The sequence below is a fragment of the Belonocnema kinseyi genome, chromosome 8 (assembly GCF_010883055.1).
Source record: "Belonocnema kinseyi isolate 2016_QV_RU_SX_M_011 chromosome 8, B_treatae_v1, whole genome shotgun sequence".
In the NCBI taxonomy this organism is placed as follows: Eukaryota; Metazoa; Arthropoda; class Insecta; order Hymenoptera; family Cynipidae; genus Belonocnema; species Belonocnema kinseyi.
This window is the reverse complement of record NC_046664.1, coordinates 143,952,003-143,973,512: the sequence shown is the minus strand read 5'-3', so window position 1 is coordinate 143,973,512 and position 21,510 is coordinate 143,952,003. Positions and strand designations below refer to the sequence as shown.

The 21,510-nt window shown below is 32.2% G+C and overlaps 2 protein-coding genes across 2 annotated transcripts in view; both read right to left on the bottom strand.

Annotated features, from left to right (window-relative positions):
• Positions 1 to 1,548: 1,548 nt before the first annotated feature.
• Positions 1,549 to 3,166, bottom strand: LOC117178736. Its single transcript, XM_033370167.1, has 2 exons — positions 3,062 to 3,166; positions 1,549 to 2,939 (listed from the first exon to the last, which is right to left on the bottom strand). The coding sequence occupies exons 1-2, from the start codon at positions 3,164 to 3,166 to the stop codon at positions 2,166 to 2,168; spliced, it is 879 nt and encodes a 292-aa protein (XP_033226058.1). The 3' UTR covers positions 1,549 to 2,165.
• Positions 2,807 to 21,510, bottom strand: part of LOC117178735 — a 29,352-nt gene continuing 10,648 nt past the window's right edge. The window contains exon 5 of the mRNA XM_033370166.1: positions 2,807 to 3,882. Within this exon, the coding sequence (XP_033226057.1) occupies positions 3,819 to 3,882 (64 nt within the window). The 3' untranslated portion in view covers positions 2,807 to 3,818. The remainder of the gene's footprint in view (positions 3,883 to 21,510) is intronic.

The window sequence follows — 21,510 nt, the reverse complement described above, 5'->3', positions numbered from 1 at the left end:
AGAAAATATTGTTTAAACAATAACAAATTATTATAAATACGCGATTCTTCCTCTATATAAAAATCCCCCAACGGGAACAGAAAAAGTGCAAATCCTATTCCTATCAATCCACTTAGTAAAATTTAACGAAAGCATTTATTTAACCTATTTTTCATTATTAATTCTTCTTATAACTTATAAGTTCGAAAAATATTCAAATTTATATTTATTTATATTTTTATAACACAAGCCGAGAAAATTTGACAAAAGTCAAAAGCCAGAAAACAGACCAAACATATCCGAAGGATTTCAATGCACTGAATCCGAATCCGAACTCAAAATTGCTCCTGTATGTCAGGTTTTCAAGATATCCTAACCTAAAAGTGCAAAAAACGCGTTTTTAGCTGTTTTTGAGGTTATGTAACTGTACAAGAAAAATTACGACCACAAAGCTAATATGGAATTTGAAAGCACTAATTTTCCCCTTTCAAACCTACTTGGATTTATTAGGATATCTTTATTTTTCACTAAAATATTGTAATTTGAAATTTTTTATTTTAGCGTTTTAACCCATTAACGCTGAGGTGTTCATATCTATACAACGCATTCTCTATTGCTGACGGTACGATATTTTTTCTTCAAAATATTACCTCAAGGGTTTTCGAGGTTGCCCTTTCTATTGCCGGTGTCAGTTTTTTGTTATAACCCCTAGAAGATCCAATATGGCGGCCACAATTTAGGCCTTTAAAAAAGAACAAAGAATCCCGCACAAAATACCAACAAAAAAGCGTACAGTCGTTTGGAACCAAACTTTGCACATTGATAAAACAATAAAAAACATGGAACCCGTGTCTTTTCATTTCTACAGAAGCCGTTTTCTAAGGGTAGAAATCACCCCTAACAAGCCACAAGCATGCTAACCCACCTGACTCTGGGAACAGTAAGTTTAGTCGCATATTTCTCTTAGAATAATGAAGTTCGATGCCACAAGTGGGTTAAACCACCTACTTGCTGATCCACCTAAACCCAGAAATCACCCCTACCAAATCATAAGCAGGCTAACCCACCTAATCCTGGGAGCAGCCAATTTAGTCGTTGATATTTCGTGAAATAATTGAATTCCACACTACAAGTGGGCTAACCTTGAAATGAAAATTTTCAATTTAGCGTATTAACACATGAACGCTTAGATGGTATGCCATTGTCCCTTGAAAATGTTATCTGAGGGGTTTTTGGGGGTGCCTTTTCGATTGGCCCAGTTTTTTGTTATAACTCCTAGAAGAGCGAATATGGAAAACAGTTAGGGCTTTAAAACAAAAAAAATTACTATTATGATTCATTTAATATTGTAAATTTACTTAGGATTTTCCAGCTTACTAATAAGGCAAAACTCAATATTTTCCAGCCACTCACGGCTGGCCTTCGAATTGTCCAGCTAAGCAAGGAAGTACTTAATATTTTCCAGCCAATTAAGGCAAGACTTTAGATTGACATATATAATCCATAATTTATTATAAAATTTTCATTTTATTTGTACATTTAGCTAATAAATGTTTCCCAAATATAAATAAGAATAAAATATTCCGGATGTTTGCTCGTTTTACTTTATCAGACTTATGTTAGTAATGATACGAATTCGGAACAGCGCTTTAGTACTCACTATCCTTGTCGAATAGCACGTGCACACATACTTTATAAATATCGCTGGTAGAAATAACAGAAGTTTCAGTATCTATTTTTACTATTTTCCGAATCATATTACAACGTCTATTGAACAAGTCTGTAGTGCTAATTTTTTTAACAAGTGTGTACTCACTTTTAGTACAGGGATCTGCTATAAAATTAACCAGCTGTGTGTAAGACTCTTTATTTAATTGTGCGAAAGAGTTGTCAGATCGTTTATTGCCTTCCATCGATGACACATGCAAGCAACTTTTTTTCACAATCTTTTTATATGTAACAGCTTGTTCGGAGAGATTAAATTTTTTATCCAAATTCTATCTACTTGAGATGCTTTACCGAAGTATCTTATTTTAGAAATTTGAAGAGATTTTTTAACAAGGGACGTACCTATTTGATTATGAAAATGTTTGACAGTATGTGAACAATGCTGATGTAGGGCATGCTTCAGAAATAACATACTGTCTTTAAGACTAGTTCGCCGATAAATTTGGTTATGAATACCTTTAGCAATCACCATTTCCATATTCAAAGCTAAATTCATTATGAGCCCAAAGTGGACCCCAATGATAAACACTACTAGCTAAATGCAGAAGTGAATGTACGTTATAGGTCATGGCTGCTTTAGAATAAATAAATTTAGTTTTTGAGACAAACTCATGTAACAATTGGTCGACGAAGTCTAATTCAAAAGTTGAAATTTCTTCTTTCATCAGTAGATACATAGCTTTGACGAATAAAGCCCAATGTATGACAAAATGGCTCGGCAATACATTTGATAGAATAGGCATATTAAAAAACAAAGTCCAGTTTTCCCATTCTCGCGCTTTCCAAAATTCTTTTTCTGTAAAGGAACGAGTTAACCTGACAATTTGATGGGTGGCTTTAATATTAATCAAAGCAATATCAATTTTAAGAATCATAGTTTTGGGAAATAATCCTCCTTTCTTTATATTTCCATACAACATCGTAGCAAATGGTTTAGCTATTCCGCTAACCAAATGCATACTGTCGGATCCATATCCAGATAAAAAAGGAAAGGAAATCAGATTTATCAATTGAGGTGGATTCTTCACCCCAAAAACAGGTTTCCTCGAATCAGATGCCAATCTCATATGCTCTATAGTGTCCTGAATATTTCTATTCTTTGGAACCTTATTTTGCAAAGGATACTTAATATTTCCTGAATCCCGAGAATTAGCTTTATTCGGATTCTTAACGCACTCCCCAGGATGGAGGCACTGATTAAATCCATATAATTCATTAAATTGGGTAAATCCCTAAAGTGGAGTGCGAGCTATAGAATCAACGCAACAGACTTTAGTAAAAACTTTGACATTAACTTCTTCGTCGTTTATCTTGCAATGGACTCCTTTCGTGCAAGAGCATTCATATTATTTACGAACGGACCGAGGAAGACATTCATATTTGGCTTGTTTTTCCCAAACCAAAGACCAACGAGAATTAGCTCTTTTCTTCTAGTGTGCATCAGTAATTCGTTTACCATTACAAAAATCGGCCAAAGAGAATATGCTGAACTGCTGAATAACTGTACCCAATCGGTGTTAAAGATTAAAGTAGTATAGTTGTGTTTGTCAGCCGGACTTAAACATTTTACAAAATCGCGGTAAAGTTTACCGTCATAAATATCCGGCATTAAACCTTTTTTGTAAACTCTTTCGCTGACAACAAAAGTATTATATTCACTATTTGTCTCGATCAACTTTGATATATGTGAAGATGCATCTAAAGTGACAAAAAATCTTTGTATTTGTAGTCTTTAACCTCAATATTGATTTTGCATACTTTGCATTTCAGAAAGTGATCTTTTTTTCTAAATTTACCTATGTATCCGCCACACTTATGACATGTCGCATGAAGTTCCATACTATTTTTCGGGTAAAACAATTTGTCGATTAAATACCTGGTGTTTTGTATAATATGGTACGCAAAATCACAGTTAATTAACATAAATAAATCTGTAATTTCGGTCAAGGACAAAGCATGAACAATTGCATACTTTACAATCATAAGTATTATTTCACTTCGATTTTTGTTAACTGGAACATTTACTGGTTATTAGATTTCTTCATTGTTTACCATGTCATCAAGCGATGAAAAACACTTCTTGAATGGAAATTCGCCACTTTCAGCTAAACCTAAACCATCCTCATCATTTTCCTCCAATGCATCCAAAAAGAAATTCTCCTCATCAACTTCAACCTGAAATGTTAGAAAATGATTTAAACGTGCTACCGAAATCATTATTGAATAATACATACGTTTGAGTATCAGCATTGTTAAAAATTAGGAAGCGTCAAGAATTGGAGGCTAACAAATATTTAATATTAAGGCCATGTGATGAGTATAACAGCTGATCAAGCCAGCCCTGAAATCAATATTTTTTCACCCATATTGAAAAATACAAGTTAAAATAACGGGGATATTTTTTTCGGGAAATGTTAATAAATATTGAAGGATCGTTTGTGGCCTTGCAAAGAGTTGGAGGAAGAAAAAAGTTTATTTATCCAAATAATGATTATCGACGGACATACTTAGGTTTTACAGCAGAAGTTTGACTTTTAACTTTCTCTGACGGTAATCATGCAGTCTGTTTTACCCATAGACCCCTAGAAGTTCGAAGTTGTCTCCTCGCTGCGCTAGTGCTGCTTTGACACAGCTGATACCAGACTGATACGTATGTCAGACCAAATATGTTTATTTGCATTTCAAATGCAAACATTAGTTTTTGCATTATTGGTGCATAATGTTCGTGAGCTATTTTTGTTGTTTTGCCCCACTTTGATCAATATAAACCTCATAACTAGCCCATCTACAACATTAAAAACTGCTTGCAGGGTTTGATGACAGCACGGTCGGTATTTCTCCAAAACAGTAATTAAAAAAAAACTTTTTTCACTATTCTAATTATTTTGGACCAGAGACATATCCTTGCATGCCTTCTATTTATCGTGGCAAATTTTTAACACCATATCTTATTTTGTGTGGACGTAAGTTGGGAAAGAAAACTTCCACTGGTATTTTCTTTAAAAAAAAATTCTCAAAATTTCCACCGGAACAAAGTAGAAACATGGACTTTATTATCTCCTCTTTCATTTTCCAAACTTTCAGAGTGATATCTCATTTCGTTTAGACGTAAGTTGGGAAAGAAGAATCGAAGACCAGGTTTGGTCACGTGACCCTCTCGTCACATGGCCTTAAGATAAAAGATTTAAGACGGATCCCAACCAATTCAAGTTTTCTAAGCGGGTCTTTGTACCAGGTCATCGTTCATAAATTATATGACGCATTTAATTTCTATTATATTTGGTGTTAGTTTTTTTCTGTTTACTAGTCTTACATTAATATTTAAAAAATATATATCGGCAGAAATTATTCGTGCGACCAGCGCGAGTCCTAGGGAAAATTACTGCTGACTTTCAAACATGACTATTCGCTCAAAAAATGAGCCAGAAACTTAAAAAAAATATTGCAAGGCTCATGACATTCCACGTCGAATTACATCTAATCGTGATATCTCTGAAGATTCGAAGAAAATAGACAATCTGAGAAGTTTTCAAAAAATAAAAAAATTTATTGAATTTTGTACATTGAATTTAACTTGTGACTTGTTACTTTTAATTCTAGCCCATGATATTTGAAAAATATTTATGTTTTCTCGAGATACGATTTCACGCATTGGCGTGAAATTGACAGCTAGCCTGGTGGGTGATTACAAATACAGTTACAAAGGCACAGACAGGGCATGTCAATTTGTCTGCTTTTTTCTCCATTTCGCAACGTATTTCGTAATATTTGGGGAGACCATCATCAAGAAGTGGGCCTTTGGAAACCCGTTATGTCTCGAGAATTCTTCTATTATGTCAGAATTGTGAGTAAAAAAATAAATTAGCAAACGATTCTAACCGTTCAAATGCTGTCGTCTGCTACCCGCTGATTTCTATCTTTCGAAAAATTCATATTTGTCGGGAGAATAATAATTTCCTCAACAAGTTTTTTGATTTTTCAACATTTAATTGATCCGAGGATCTCGCAAAACACCGGGATATTCGACAAGTTTTCTTGCTTTCGTTTGCAAATACTTTGGAAAAAATTGCAAAAATTCAGGGAATTTCTGTAAGAAGATCTTCAAGTAACTCTCAAGAATAACAAAAACTGTCATACAGTCAATTTTAGTAAATTTTGTTTCTCAAGCCACTTTTTAGTCAACTTGTTCACAGATAAAGTCACTGAAGTCACTTTTCAAAATAAAAATATCACTATAGTAACATTACTTTCAATAAGCCATGAGTTAATACTATTGAATTCATGAAATATCTTAGTGTATTTTCAAAAATTTCTAAACAAAATTTTTTTAAAAAGCATAGAGTTTAAAGAATTTCAATAATTTTAACGGGTTTCAAATGATATTAAATATTTTATGACATTTTTGAATATTTGAAAAAATCTTTGCGACTTTTCAATAGATTTCAGTAATATAACGTCATTTCAAAAAATCAAAAATATTTTAGCGTATTCTAAAAACATAATCCGAGACATTTTAAAGAGCTTTAAAAAGTTTCGAGAAATTTCAAGGCTTTAAGGATTTAAAAAATGTTAAGGAATTTAAAAAGATTTCCAAGAATTTATAATTAATTTCAATAGTGTTCTAAAGAATTTCGTGGAAGTTTTCTACACGCAAAAAAATTCTTGACGCGAACGAGTGAATCGAGAATATATTAAACTCAAAGAAAGTGTCCGTTTAGATTAGGTAAAACGTTTAGTTAAAAGAGTTAAACATTTAGTTACTTTATGTAAACTGTTTTCGTAAATCAGTAATTTGACAAAATTGCTAAGTTGGAGAGTTTATTATTTTCGACAGATTATGTGTAATTTTATCATCTTTAGATTTGAAAAACAATTTAGTTGTTATAGAAATATTTTAACTTACAGTAGCCAATCTTTGGTCTGGCATCGCGAAAATGAATTTCCCTGAAATCCGTATAATGCATTTGGAGGTCAAGTTTGTTGTTTTTATCGCGTTTCTTGATATTTCAATATAGTTATCACCTACAATTGAAACAATTGTAAATTATTATTACCGCATCATAAACTCTATTTAATATTAACATTCGCGCACATTTCAAGTTGTGAAAAGCGTTTAATGGTCCAAAGGAAATCTGAACTGTCACTGTGCCCGATTAGACCGTCGCCATTTTATTTCGCTGCTCCCACAATGCACCAGCGCCCTTCCGATAATTCCTTCAGACACCTATTCTGAATATCCCTATTACAGCTATACTTATCAGAGGTTTGACTATACAATATCCCTGGCTCGATCTGGCTTCATATTGAGGGCGTTCACTCGCGTAGCCTTATGAAGCTTGCGAGCAATTTTTCTAAGCCCGTTCCCTTGGCAGTGGTTTCGCTAGATAGTAGATCCAGGGATCTTTCTCAATTCCTTCGTTCGTTTTCAGGTAAATGTTTAGCTATAATGGGGAATAATATCTCTGCCATAGCTTAATTTTTTACGGTGTATATATAGAAGGATTTTACAGGATCTATAAGTAACAGGAACGCCGGAGCTGTGTGGGCTGGGTGCGCGCAGCCTTCCCAACAAAATTTATGTACTGATATTATAAATTCTAGACTATACTAAATTCGAAATTATTTTTTAACATATTTTCGGTGAGCCCGCCCATGAAAAAATTGTTTCGACAACCCTCACAAGTATAAATGAGGCTTTTAAATATTTGTATAGACTTTAATGGATATTACAAGATTTTCGAGGGTTTCAATTATTGTAATGCTTGTTGAAAGCTCTCAAGGTATTTTAATACGTTTTCCTATTTCTCAGGAAATATAATCGGATTTCATACAATTTTACGGGATTTTATAATATTTTAAACGATTTCAAAGAATTCCTTTAAAAATGGCCTGGGAAAGTGAGGACAGGAGAAAGTGTTGAATAAATAATATGGACAAGGAATGAAACAATAATGAATTGTGGGGGCGGGGCGGGTTAGAATAACATGAGACGAGTTCTGTGAGAAATTATGAAAGGGATACATTTGAACTACTTAATACGAAACGATTTTTTGTAGGCGCGCAGTTCCTACCTTCACTATTAATTAAATCGCAGTTTCAAATTTTAGACTATCCTTTCCTTTCTTTCAGAGCACTAAGAGAAAAGTTGAGGTTGCGAAGTTCGAAGCGCAAAAACGACAAAATAATAAAAGTTTGAAAAGACACGATGCACTCATGAAAAACCGAACTGGACTTGATTCTGCATCATCGGTATTGTCAGAAGGCGAAGAGAGGGATGTACTTGAGAATAATCATTGAGATAAAAGCAACGGCAAGTATGTACATTTACTTTCTAATCATTCGTATTCTAATTTTTTTCCAAAGTTAATAATTTCTTATTTAGTTGAAAGACAGGATAATTTTTCAAGTGAAGAAAACAATGGCAAGTATATCAATTAATTCATAAATTATGAAAATCATACTTATTGGTGCAAATTAAATAATTCATTTGTTTCTTTTTTCTTTAATTTCACATGTCTGTATATTTACAGAGAGTTCAGTTTTAGAACAAGAACAGGAGAATAATTTAGATCAAGAAAACCTTGGCAAGTACTCCCGTTAACTATCGAATCATCCATACCCTATCTTAATACTGGAAAAGTATAAAAATGTCAATTTCTTTAGAAATATCATATAATTACGTATATTTTTAGGAAATTCATATTTACGCCGAAATGAATTGAAAGATGCAAAAATAGCTTTTAGGACTGCTGATAGAAGTATAACAGAAGGATCTGTCGATACTATTCACATTTCAGAAAGTTTCGATTTAGGTGGAGATGACGGTTGGTAGTACAAATTTTGTTGAACATAATATAAGCTAAGGGAATCATTACCAATTTGAAAAAAATGTTTTAAATTACTTTACCTTAAATATGAAAAAAACATTGAATTAAAAAGAAACTTCTATACACAATTGAGGCACAGGACAACAACATTTTATATTAATGAAAAGTCATTGAGCTTGAAACAAAACATCCTAAATTCTTTTCTATGTTTGCTGTATTGATAAAAAAATTATTTTAACTTTGCATTTTTCGAATTTCGAAATAATTATTTTTAGAGCGCATGGGTCTACAAATTCCTCTTCAAATCCCCTCAAAGCCATTACCAAATACAAGTTCTGGTGTCAGAAATATACAAAGGAAACTAGCAGATTCTGTGGATAATAGTCTACGGAGAAATGACGGACCAGAAAATTCGACAAATTCACGTCGTCCTTTGAGTGTCATTGCAAACTATGAGCGTTTGATCCTAGGAGAAGAGGTTCGCGTAAGTATCTATGATATCATCAATCCTCTACTCTAATAACGGGTCTTAAAGTTCAGTCCTAATATTCCCTATTGTACCTGATATTCACATGTTGTCTCTGAAGTCCACTATTTTCAATATTTGGTCCTGATAGACGCCTATATTCAGTCAATACCCCAATTTTCTAAATTTTTTATAAAATCAATGCGTCTAAGCCTTGCATTTTTTCTATATCTTAAAATATCTTAAAATATCTTCTTTATTATATTTTAGGACAGTAATCATCTTCTAAGACCCATGATTGTCTCTTAGAAAGTGTTTCTGAAATCATTCTGAATTACTTTTAATACAAAACATTTAGGTATAAATATATTTCAATTGATAATTAAAAAAACGTAACTAAATGAAGTTAATTGATTTGAATTTAAATAGTTTAAAATTGTAATATCGGAAAAAAGATTTTTAATCCAAGTTTTTCATAATGATACCGCTAATGTTTTGATTATTTAAAGTTTAAAACGGCAAAAACTTTATAAATTTAAATTAAAGCCTTGGAAATAACAAAAAATTGAAATAATAACGAAGTTTAAATTAAAGTTGTAGGTTTCAAAATAACTACAAAATCACTCATAAATCTGTTTGAACCTTAAAACATTTTACTAATAGACGTAAAGTAGAAATCAAATATCCCATTTTTGTAAAAAAAAAAACGGGTACCCTTTAAGCGTGAAAGCGTGCCCTATAGGAATAAAAAAGCAAAATATGTGCTATTTATATTCTCTGGGAACTGCGAGACCTGTAATAATATTTACGTAATAATATTTTCATTTTAAATATTTGTATCCAAAAGGTATACCTTGGTCTAAACTATCACGTCCATAGAGATGTTTGAGAATGTATGCAGCGAAAAAACGACTCTAAATTTGTGAGAGATCTTTCTCGGATATTTTGGGGTACGGAGATTCTGAAAATAAATGCCAAAACCAGTCAAAAGTAAAGCGCAGTAATGAAAATCACAGTACAATAAGAAATAACGATAGAGAAGAGCTGACACCGGAAAAGGTTGCGCTTGTACAAGGTATAGATTATGAATCTTTAAGGTCATTTAGTAGAGTGTCACGTGACCAATTACATAGTTAATATTCGACCACTTTATAATTTGATAAATCTAAAAATTGTGCCGAAATTTGAGGAAATAATTTTAAATATATAGGGACAGTCTAGCTGGCCCCTTTTATGTTTTATTTTTTATTTTTTGCGTTCAAAATTCAGACCTCTGAAATTGTAACTTCGTAATTATACAAATAGTTCCTCTGTTTATGTAGGATTTCAATTTCAAATAGTTTGATTATTTACAAAGCCATAACTGAACTATGCAACGTTTTACTTTCAAATCATCAATTTTTTAGACTTTATTTATCATTGTGTGCAATAAGCAGATTTTTCCTTTCATTATAATTATAATAAACGAACTTTTCATTATTTGCAGATTTGGTATAGGAATAAATAATTGAAGCTGGTGTGACTGGGCTAAAACGTAAAGCTAGAATGAAACTAGTAAACAAATATTTTACAGACAAAATTAACGAAGTAAGGAGGAGACTATAGTGTTCACCAATTATATTTTTCAAGTATATTCCATTGTTATTTTAAGTTTATTATGTTCATGGAGATAAATAAAATGTAAAGAACCGAATTTCATTTTCTTGCACGAATAATTTCTAATATACCCTTCCCGATCGCTCAAATTTCAAATTCCATTTTCAAAATGTAGATATTTTACAATTCTGAAGCCAACAATCAAATTAAATATAATAGACATGGGAAACAATATATAAGAATTCATGTGGGAAACCACATAGGAACATATATAGGAAACTATATAGGAAACTGCATGGGAAACTATATAGGATCCGGTCTCAAATTACAATATAGTTTACTATATAGTTTCCTATATAGTTTTTCATATAGTATCCTATATAGTTTCGCATGCAGTTTCCCATATAGGGTAATACTCATTTTGGTGCTCCATATATACAGATGAATCTTTTTATGAAAGCATCAGCTACAGTGCTAGCAATTTGATTAGGCATTGGCACCGCTTTGCAAAATTTAGTAAAATTATTTTGGATAGTCAGAATGTAATCATTTCCTAACGTAGTTGGTGGTAGAGGGCCTACAACGTCCATAGCAATTTTTTCAAAAGCTGTGCTCGGTGTATCTGTAATTATTATAGAGTTCTTAGTTTTAACCCTGACTAACTTTATTAATTGGCATTGCAAATATTGTTGAATAAATCTTTGAACATCAAGCTTCATATTAGGCCAATAATATTTTTGACGTATCCTGTTGTATGTTTTTATGACATCCTTATGTCCACCTATTGCTGAAGAGTGGGTTTCTTCTAAAACTTCTACTTTCTTTCCTTAGTGAGATACTGAACAAGTCCTTTACAAACTATAACTTACGTATTTCAATCCTTAAATGTTGAATCTAAAATGACTAGTATTTCCTGACAAGATACATAATTAATTTCTGCGGTTCTCGCTAAGCTAATTGATGTCAATTTTAATTTTTCTGCCATTGTTTTCAATGAATAAATCGCTGACTTTATATTTTTAAAATTTTAAGAAAGATTACTTTTGATCTCATCTTTAATTGGAAGGGCAATATGATACTGTTGACCCTTCTTGATTTCTTTTGTAATTCTACCTGTAAATTTGGAAACTTTGGCATTTCTTCTCGTTTCTGAAGCATTCTTGAACCGTTATCAAGTGGACTTTCTTCAGCTGCTAAAAAATAAGCATAATTGTTTTTCCTCATGCATAACTGATCACGGCATTCAATTATGTTTCGTCGTAAAATGTTCAGTTTGACTGAATCAGTTTCTTCAGGGAGAGGTTTGGGTGGAGGACGGGTAATTTCATTCTTACCTTAATATCGTCCAATGGATCTTCTATATCTAGAGTCAATTCAAAATTTTCGTAAATATCCTGTTCTTTTTCCTCTTCTTCTTCCCCTTCACAGAAAGAATTATAATCTGCTGCACTTTTCATTTAATTCGAATTCAGAATTGGAATCCGAGCTATCAATAATTTCTAAATCATTTTCTGTTTCTTTAAGGACAGGATCTTCACATTTTCCCTGACCTTTTCCTTCTATTACTTCATAATTAATTTCTTCATAGCATAGCAGGTCAACTGGATTTTGTTTTGCACAGGCTTCATCTAAAGATTCTTTATTGACGTAAGCATTTTCTTTTATAATATTTTCTCCGTTAAAATGTCAATTTTCCTCTTTTTCGACAGGATTCCTGGATAACGCTTCAGCGTTCACATTCATTTTTCCTGCTTTATAAACAACGTCGAAGTCATATTCCGCTAGTTTCAGTTTCCAACGGATTACTCTCGAGCAAGGGTCTTTAGACTTCTTAAACCAAACCAATGGTTTGTGGTCGGTCACAAGAGTGAATTTGTGTCCGTATAAATAAGGACGAAATTGGGTTACTCCATAAAAAATTGCAAGTGCCTCTTTCTCATAAGTATCATATTTCCGCTTAGTGTCACTAAGGGCTCGTGATCCAAAAGATATGGGCCTATCTTTTCCTATCACACCTTGGGATAATATTGCCCCAATAGCATAACTAGACGCGTCAGTTGTTACAAATGGTTTTGGGAAATCTGGACGTATGAGGACGGGTTCCTCGCATAATTTCGCTTTTAATGTTTCAAAAGCAATCTGTTGTTTTTTTCCCAGACGAAAGGTGCATCTTTTTTTAAGAGTTGGGTTAAAGGGCTAGTGATTTTAGAAAAATTTTCAATAAGCCTACGATAGTATCCTGCTAAACCTAAAAACTGTTTGATATTTTTTTGAGTTTTTGGGCCAGGAAAATTTTTTACGGCTTGTACCTTTTTTGGATCAGGGCGAACTCCGTTTTTGTCAATTATATGTCCTAAATATACTACTTCAGGTCTTAAAAATTCACATTTATCAAACTGTAACTTTAAATTGGCATTACGAAGTCGATTTCTTATTCCATGAATTTCCTCTCATGTTCCTCGAGGCTATCGGCATAAAGCACAATATCGTCTAAATAAACGAACAATTCTGTACGTTGCAAACCGGTTGAAACAAGGTCCACAAGCCTTTGAAAAGTAGCCGGCGCATTTTTAAGCCCAAAAGGCATCCGATCAAATTCATAGTGGCCATAAGGTGTAGAAAAGGCTGTTTTGTGGGCATCTTTGAGACTCATTTTGATTTGATGGAATCCCGATGCAAGATCAAATACAGAAAAATACTGGGCTCCTCCTAATTGATCCCGAATTTCACTTACATTTGGTAAAGGGCAAGAGTCACCAATAGTTTATTCGTTCAACATCCTAAAATCTAACACCATTCTCCACCGCTTATTTCACTGCGAGTCAACCTTTTTTGGAACGATCCATACAGGTGAATTGTATGGAGATTGGAATGGTTTAATTATACCGTTATGAAGTAACTCACTGACTTGGCGAGTTACTTCTTCTTTGTGAATCGAAGGAAAGCGGTGTTGACGTGAAGCGATGGGAATATGATCCGTTGTAGGGATATGGTGTTCAAGGACAGTTGTGGCTTCGAGTTGTTCATCAGGTTGTCAACATGTTTTAATTCTTGTGCCTGTGAGTGATCTAATCTAAGTAAACTTCTAAGATGTTTGAATCTGTCCTCATCATTGATATTATATATAGAACAAATTTTATCAATATTTGAGTCTAAGAGCATAAATTCATCAAAAATTTGATCAGGAGATTTTTCGATAAGAGTATAATTATTTGACCCATCGAAACTCGCAGATTGTTTTTTCATTTCCTCAAATTCTTCTAATGTGACTAGTGGTATCTTTATTTCTTTTGACTGCATTGATACGTTGGCTATTTTCACCTATGCCTTACCATCATTATTGGTTACTAAAGCATCACCTAAAAAAACACCATTTTCAACTAATAATCTGGGTACATAGCTTTCCCTTCTTCCTGGATTTTTAATTTTTACAAAAAAATCTGAAATAGATCTGGCTGGTATAGTTATAGTTTCATCGGTTATAAAAGGAAAGATTTGACCTTTTATTTCAAGTGTTCTTGTTTCATAATTAATTTTAACGTCATTATTTGAGAAAAATTCTGAACCTAGAGTTCCATCGTAATCTACGGGTGCCTCGTTCGGAATCACATTAAAAATGCTTAGATATCCAAAAACATTAAATCCAACTTGTCTTAAAGTATATACTGGATGGCTATTTATTCCTGTTAATCGAATTATTTCTGCTTTATTTATAGATAAAATATCCTGAATAGAATATTTTTTGATTAAGTTAGGCCCTGCACCTCTGTCTACCATCATGCACACAGGATTGTTTAAACCTTCAACAGTTAGAAGGACAAATTTTATCGAACTTCCTATACTTAGGTTAACTTTTGGTGTTTTAATTTCTGGATCTTCTTTATTGATTACAATGGGTGCATTTAATTCTTGGTAGCTGTAACCTCCCTCGTTGCACCCTGATTTGAGGGGGTTTCTCGCGTTTCCCTGTTTTAAATATCCGCGTTGTGTATTTTCTTGAGAAAAGTGTTTTGAGTTTTCGCCCTCATCTCTAATTCTTTGAAAGTAATTTTTTATAAAATGTCCTGGTTTGTGACAATACGCACAAGTATTATTATTGGAATTAAAATTTCGTTGTGGGGGATCAAAACGAGGCCAAAAATTATTTATTTGTCTTTGACCCTGATTCCAATTTCTATTATTATTTTGTCTTTGACCTTGGTTCCAATTTCTATTATTATTATTATAAATATTAGTATTTTGGTTGTACCGTCTTGATTGCCATTGACCCTGATTATCTCGTTCTTGCCTGGGGCCTGTGTAAGATGTATTTTGGGGCGGAGTCGAATACGGTGGACCATCTGCTGGTCGTAAATGCTAAGGGTTTCCCTGATTTGGAAACGTAGGGTACGGATCACTGAGGTTCGGTCGTTGACTTCGTTATTGGCTAGGCGGCTTTTTCCATGTCTGGCCTTGGAAGCTACGGTTGGGGAAGTTTTCTTGAGTCTGACCTAGAAAGCGACAAGTGGGGGCCGCGTGACCCCTCTTTCCAAATATTTGACATCTTAATTCTATTTCTTCATGTGCTATAGATATTTTACCTGATTTGAGTAATCCCTTATCATTGCTAATTTCTTGATTTCCAGTTTCATGAGATATTTTAAATCTTCCGTCTTCCCGTAATGCTTTTGTAGCTGATAACCTTCTTTCTCCCTCAATGGCAGCGTCTACCGTTTCTTTAAATGTCCTTTGTTTTTTTATTCTTGATTCTAACTCCGGTCTCAACCTGCGCAAGAAACAATCAGTAATGTCTGCAGCTAAACTTCCGTCAAAGGTAGGATGTGTTTGTCCATTATTGCACATTTTATGATTTTCTCTTCCTTAACTTGACAATTATTTTCTGTATTTTCGCGAGTTGTCTTGTTATAAAAAGATTGAAGTTTTAGTGAAGCGGCACCTTCAAGATTGAAATCGCGAATTTCTTCGTCTATTATAGTATTTTCAAAATCTGAGTTTTCTAAAACTGTTGAATTTATTGGGTTAACGTCATCAAGGAAGGCAGTTTCGCTTAATTGATCGTGATGAGTGGAATTACTTGAACTAATTATTACACTTTTATCTTGGTTTCCCACAAAATGTATTGGAAGCGTATTACTAAATTGCGATGCTTGTTTATTGATTTTCAAGAATTCAAGATTCGGAACACGTGGTACATTCGTACCAGAAAGATTTTCACTTGCTGTAGGCAATATTTGGGAGAAATTGTATTGAATTTTATTGGTTCGGTTTCTTTTAGTTGGGTCAGATAGTCCCTTATTTTCCTTTACTATTTTGGCAATTTCGGGACTCGCTTGTACTTGACTACGCGTAATTCTAATGTTATTTAAATCTGTCTTTGTACTAGTATTACCAGGCTTATTTGACATTTTTAAAACTATTAATGAATGTCATAGGACGAGTATCCATCAACCTTCTTGTTTGACAGATTCTTTCGTAAACATGTGTGTGTGTGTGTGTTTGTATTTGTGTGTATAAATTTAAAGAAAATAGTTGAATTCTCAATCAAGAATGTTCGTTTTAAACAGAAACAGATGAAGCTTCAATTATGAACTTTATATTTAACGAAAAAATGGGATGGTTCAGTTTTTAGTTAAAAATATTATTTTCAATTTAAATAAGTTTAATTAAAAGAAAATATCTGAGTTCTCTACCACACCAGAGTGTAATTAAAGATATAAATAAATTTTGAACCAAAAATGGAAAGTTAAATTTTCACTTCAATGAATTAATTTTGAAAAAATAAGAATTGTTCAAAAAATTGTTGAATCCTCAATCAGCAAGATGAATTTTCAAACAAGAAGATTAATTTTCTACTAAAAAAGACGAATTTCTAACAAAATCCATAAATTTTTCAACAATTAGTTAGATTTTTAACGAAAAAAGATCACACTTTAATTTAAAAATTTAATTTTTTACTAAGAATGTCATAGTTGAATTTTCTGTTGAAAAAAAATTATTTTCGACAACAAAAAAACGGTGCTATGAAAAATATTTCAAAGGAGATCGAATCCATTTAACATTAGGTAGGTTCTGCACTTCGAGTCGCTAAATTGATCAGGAAAGAAATTATGTTGTTTTTAGATTAAATTTTAAGAGAACTTTTTTTTCGTTGTAAAATAAATTCTATGTTCAAAAGATTACTTTTTCACCAATAAGATTAATGTTTTACGAAAAAGACGAATTTTCAAACAATTACTTGATTTTTAAACTATAAAGGAAGAGTTTATGAAATTTTTTGTTGCAAATATTCAACAATTAAGTTGATTTTTTTTCTGTCTGGACTGAAAATTGTTTGAATTCCACTACTTGGTTAAATTTTAAACTAATTGAAATTGTTTTTAGGTTAAACGACCTTTTAAAAATTACTTTTGTTGGTTGAAGATTCATTATTTTAGTTAAAAATTTATCTCTGGTTAAACACTTGAAAATTTTCTTGAAATGCAGTTTTTGGTTCAATTCAGCCATTATTGTTTTAGAATAATTATATTTTTTAGTTTTTGGTTGAAAATTTATCTACTTATTTTAAAGTTTAACTATTTTGTTAAAATGTTAGGTGTTTGAATGAAAATGTAACTATTTGGTTGAAAATTCGTCAGTTTTTTTAATCTGGAAATTAAACTTTTTCATTTTCAGTGTAAATGACTTTGTTAAAAATTTGGCTTTTTAATGAAAGATTTGCATTTACAACCGAATAGTTTAACTTTTAACCAAATGCTTAAATTTCCAACCTACAAATATAAATTTTAAACTGAATGGCCAAATTTACAATTAAAAAAGATTAATCTTTAACAAAAAAGAGTTGCATCAAAGAAAAAGAATTCCCAATGAAAACGTAGTGGTGAACATCTTAAAAGAAAGAATTTCAACAAACTATTTAAATTTTTAACCAGAGTTTAATTTTCGAACAATTATGTAAATTTTCAACAAAGTAGTTGAAGTTTTAAACTGAAAATGTGGATTTTGGATAGGAAATGTAACATTTGATATTTCAACGAATGCAGATGCTGCCAAGAGATGCATAGTAAAAATAAGGATACGAATTTTCAATCATAAAGGTTAATTTTCCACAAGAGATTCGAATTTAAAGAAAAAGTAGAAAAGTCACTTTTTCGCACAAAACATTAATTTATTTTCGGAAAAAAAGGATTGAAAAAAAATAGTAAATTTTTTAACCAAAGAGATGAGTTTTCCACTAAAACTATTAATTTTTCACCTAGAAAAACGAATTTTCAACAAATAAAGAATTTTCAGTTAGGAAATCAAAAAATGTGTAACAATCCTTATATTTTTAAGTCAAAAGACTATTTTTCTGTAAAATAGTTATAACACCTTTCCCCGCCATCTACCTCCATAAACCACATTTTTCACATACCTTTACCCCAAATGATAAGTTTTCAAGTATTTATTGGTTTAAAGTGTCATTTTTAATAAATAATTCCATTAATTTCAATGTAATTTGAAATACAATAATTATTAGTTCAATTTAAATGAAAGATTTTAAAGGGGAGACTTGACCAAGATTTTCAGGGGAGAGTTTACCAAGTGGCAACAAGCTAATTACGTGTGTTTTTCTACCTATAAGAAAATTTATTATTATAATGCGCGTGCACAAATTTTGCTAAATTGATTGATAAGAATTGTGGTTTAAAAATGAAAAATTCATTATTCAAAGAATATGATTATCATCAACGTGAGTTACAAAATTGTAATAAATGCTATTCATCAATATTAGGTGTAAATTAATTTTCAATAAAAAAAACCTCACTTCGAATAAAATAGTTCAATTTAATTTTCTACCAAAAAATATAAAATTTTTTAAAATCCTATGATAAAAGATTAATTACAGTTTCAGGTACAGAACACATCCCTTGGTGCCTTCTGTTATTCTATACTAATATTTTGTAACATTAATTAAATATGTATAACATAAAAAAGATAAGCTTTTGGTTTATTCTTTTCCATAAAAAGATAAATAGGCGCGCGCCATGGTGCCGCAAGACTACTAGTTATAATATAAAAAACACAAATCGCATTTTTATTATAACAGTTTTACCGACGGTACACATGCTTGGTAGTACGATCAAGTAACGTTGATCGATCAGCGCCAAATACCTTTGGTCTCCATTCGTATATTTGTGTTAGCCACTTTACTCTCATTTGTTATGTTTCACGCGATTTGTTTCGAAAAATCAGACAGCAAGCGCATATCCCACAACCATGGAACCCCTTTCGGTGACGGGAAAATATTATAAGTTAATTTAAAAAGCTCAAAACCGAATTATCAGTGACCGCTGGCAAGTTTTGAGTGTCTCATAGATTTTGCCATTTTTGTGCGCACCGTTCCAACAGTCTTAATACGTGAATTTTCCTCCATCGAAAGTTCCACCAAGGAATAGAAAAAAAGCAAAATATATTCTTTTTAATAGACTTAGAAAAATGTAATGGAAGCGTATTGAGAGGTATTAAAAAAATTATGGAATGCAAAAGAAAGACTAGAAAGGCAGAGAATAATGTAACCTCGAAGACGAAAAACCTAGTCCTTTTAATCGATCAGTTATAAATATAAAATAATTATGTTAATAGTATTAATTTGTAGTATTGTCAAACAATATTAGTATAATTCTGCTCAAGGATGAATTAATTTTGTTCACCTTACACAACATTATTGAATGAATTTATTATTATTGATCATATTATTAAATCTATAGTTTGTTTAAACAATATAAGATTTCATAATTGAAGTTACTCAACAGTTATGGCAGACAAAAAATTGAAATTTCCAAACTTATATTCCACAAAAACGAATAGATACTATGCATGTGCACATATTTTATCGGCAGATTAGAAGGAATTAAAGTGAATGAAAATAAAGCATGTAAGTATGGAATTAAAAACAAACTTGACTAGAAAATTTAAATTGGTAAAACTGACGTTTCACACGGCGGTATAGAAACTATGTAAGTACATATATTTTTTGGACCTATTAGAGGAATTAAATAAGTCGAAAATACAGCATGTAAGTATGCACTTAAAAATAAGCATGAGAGGTGTGTCTACACTGTAAAAAATACGTTTTAGAATTGCACTTTAAAGTGTAAATTTACACCTATTAAGTGTCACTTTAAATGCATTAAAATTACAGGTTAGAAAGAAAATTTCCGCATGTAGTGTAGAATGACGTCTCTTATACATTTAATTCTATGACTTGGCATGAATTCATACGACGTGCTGAAAATCACTACGTTCAGAGTGTGTAAAAAAAGGAGTCACGCTGAATATAGTAAAATTCCCTAAACTGGTGAAATTACGGACCGCGTATAAATTTCTATTTTATAACGAAAATTTCTCCACTTTATAGTGATTTCAGATTCGTCCGTATAATATTCCACATTTGTGTAATTTTCGCGATAGAGCTTTTTTTCGCTCTTTTGTTCGCGTGTTATGAGCGAACGTACATTTTATATTGCAAACTTTATTGTACACTTACGGCGAAAGCATAAATGCGAGTGACTGATTTTAAGTTATAAATGTTATGCCATATACGCTTGCGTAATTATAAATATATTCTTAATATGATCTTAATAATTTAAGTATTTGAGGTTAGGTTAATATTTTGGAGAAATTTTCCACTAGCCGTTGCTTTATTTAACGTCAGATATTAAATTTCAGTTCAGTTGAGAATTTTAAACTTTTGTTCAATTTTATATATTTTTATACTAATGTCACGCCGCTGCGCGTGAGTCCACTTTTTACATACGTTTAGCGTAGTAAAATTCCACAACCTTTTTTTACAGTGTACTGATCGCGTTAAGAGGAATTAAAAATGTAGAAAATATGTTCGTCTGCATGAAATACAATACAAGTGTCAATCGTTAAGAAAATAAAAAAGAATTGGTTTCGAAGATAAGCCTATTCTTTCGTTGGGCACTTCTTCCGGTGGAAAATTAGCACATTAAAAAAAATCAAACAATGCTCACTCGTTCGTTTAATTTTGAAAATATTAATTTTTTGAAAACTTCTCTTCTTACTGAAATTGGTTGCAGCCATATGACCCGCTAAACTGTATGAATAATTGCAGAAATGTGCCCGAAATCCGAGCGGATTCGCGTAAATTTCAGGCGGATTTCACATGTCGTTTTGGAACCTTTTTTCGCGCTGACTTCATGCTATGTTCGTGCGGGTATCCGCCCGGAAATTCAGCTCAATTTTCAGTTTTATTTATCTCAATTTTCACATGAAACTCCGTCCGAAAATTGTATTAAACTTTGATAATTTTTTATTTCAAATTCCGAGCGAAACTCCGTGCGTTTATTTTTCTCCGCTTGCAGTATTTAAATCTCGAATTCCGCACGAAACTTCGCCCGAACATTGTATTCGTCTTGAAGAATTTTTCATCTCAAATTCCGAGCGAAGCTCCGTGCGAAGATGTCTCTGAACTTGCAGTACTGCATTCTCGAATTTCGCACGAAACTCCGCCCGAACATGTATTCGACTTGCAGAATTTTTTTATGTGAAATTTCGAGCCAGACTCTGCGAAAATTTATGTCTACTTTGTAAATAGGTCTAGAGTCCAGCTACTTCTGGTGTCTTATCATCCATACATATCTAGACCTGAAGTCCAGGCATCTATGACCTCTGACGTCTTATCATCCATACATATTTGAATCCGGAGTCCAGCCACCTCTGATCTCTGACGTCTTATCATCAATACACATATAAGCGGTCTGTCCTCCTGGCACGGCAGCATTCTAATATTGTAACTGGAAGCAAAAGCTCTGCTCGAATAAATATTGAAATCCAAAAGTCTCCAAAATTATAATCCTTTCCTTAAATAGAAGAAGAAATACAGTTCACAAATTGGCGACCGTGACAGGA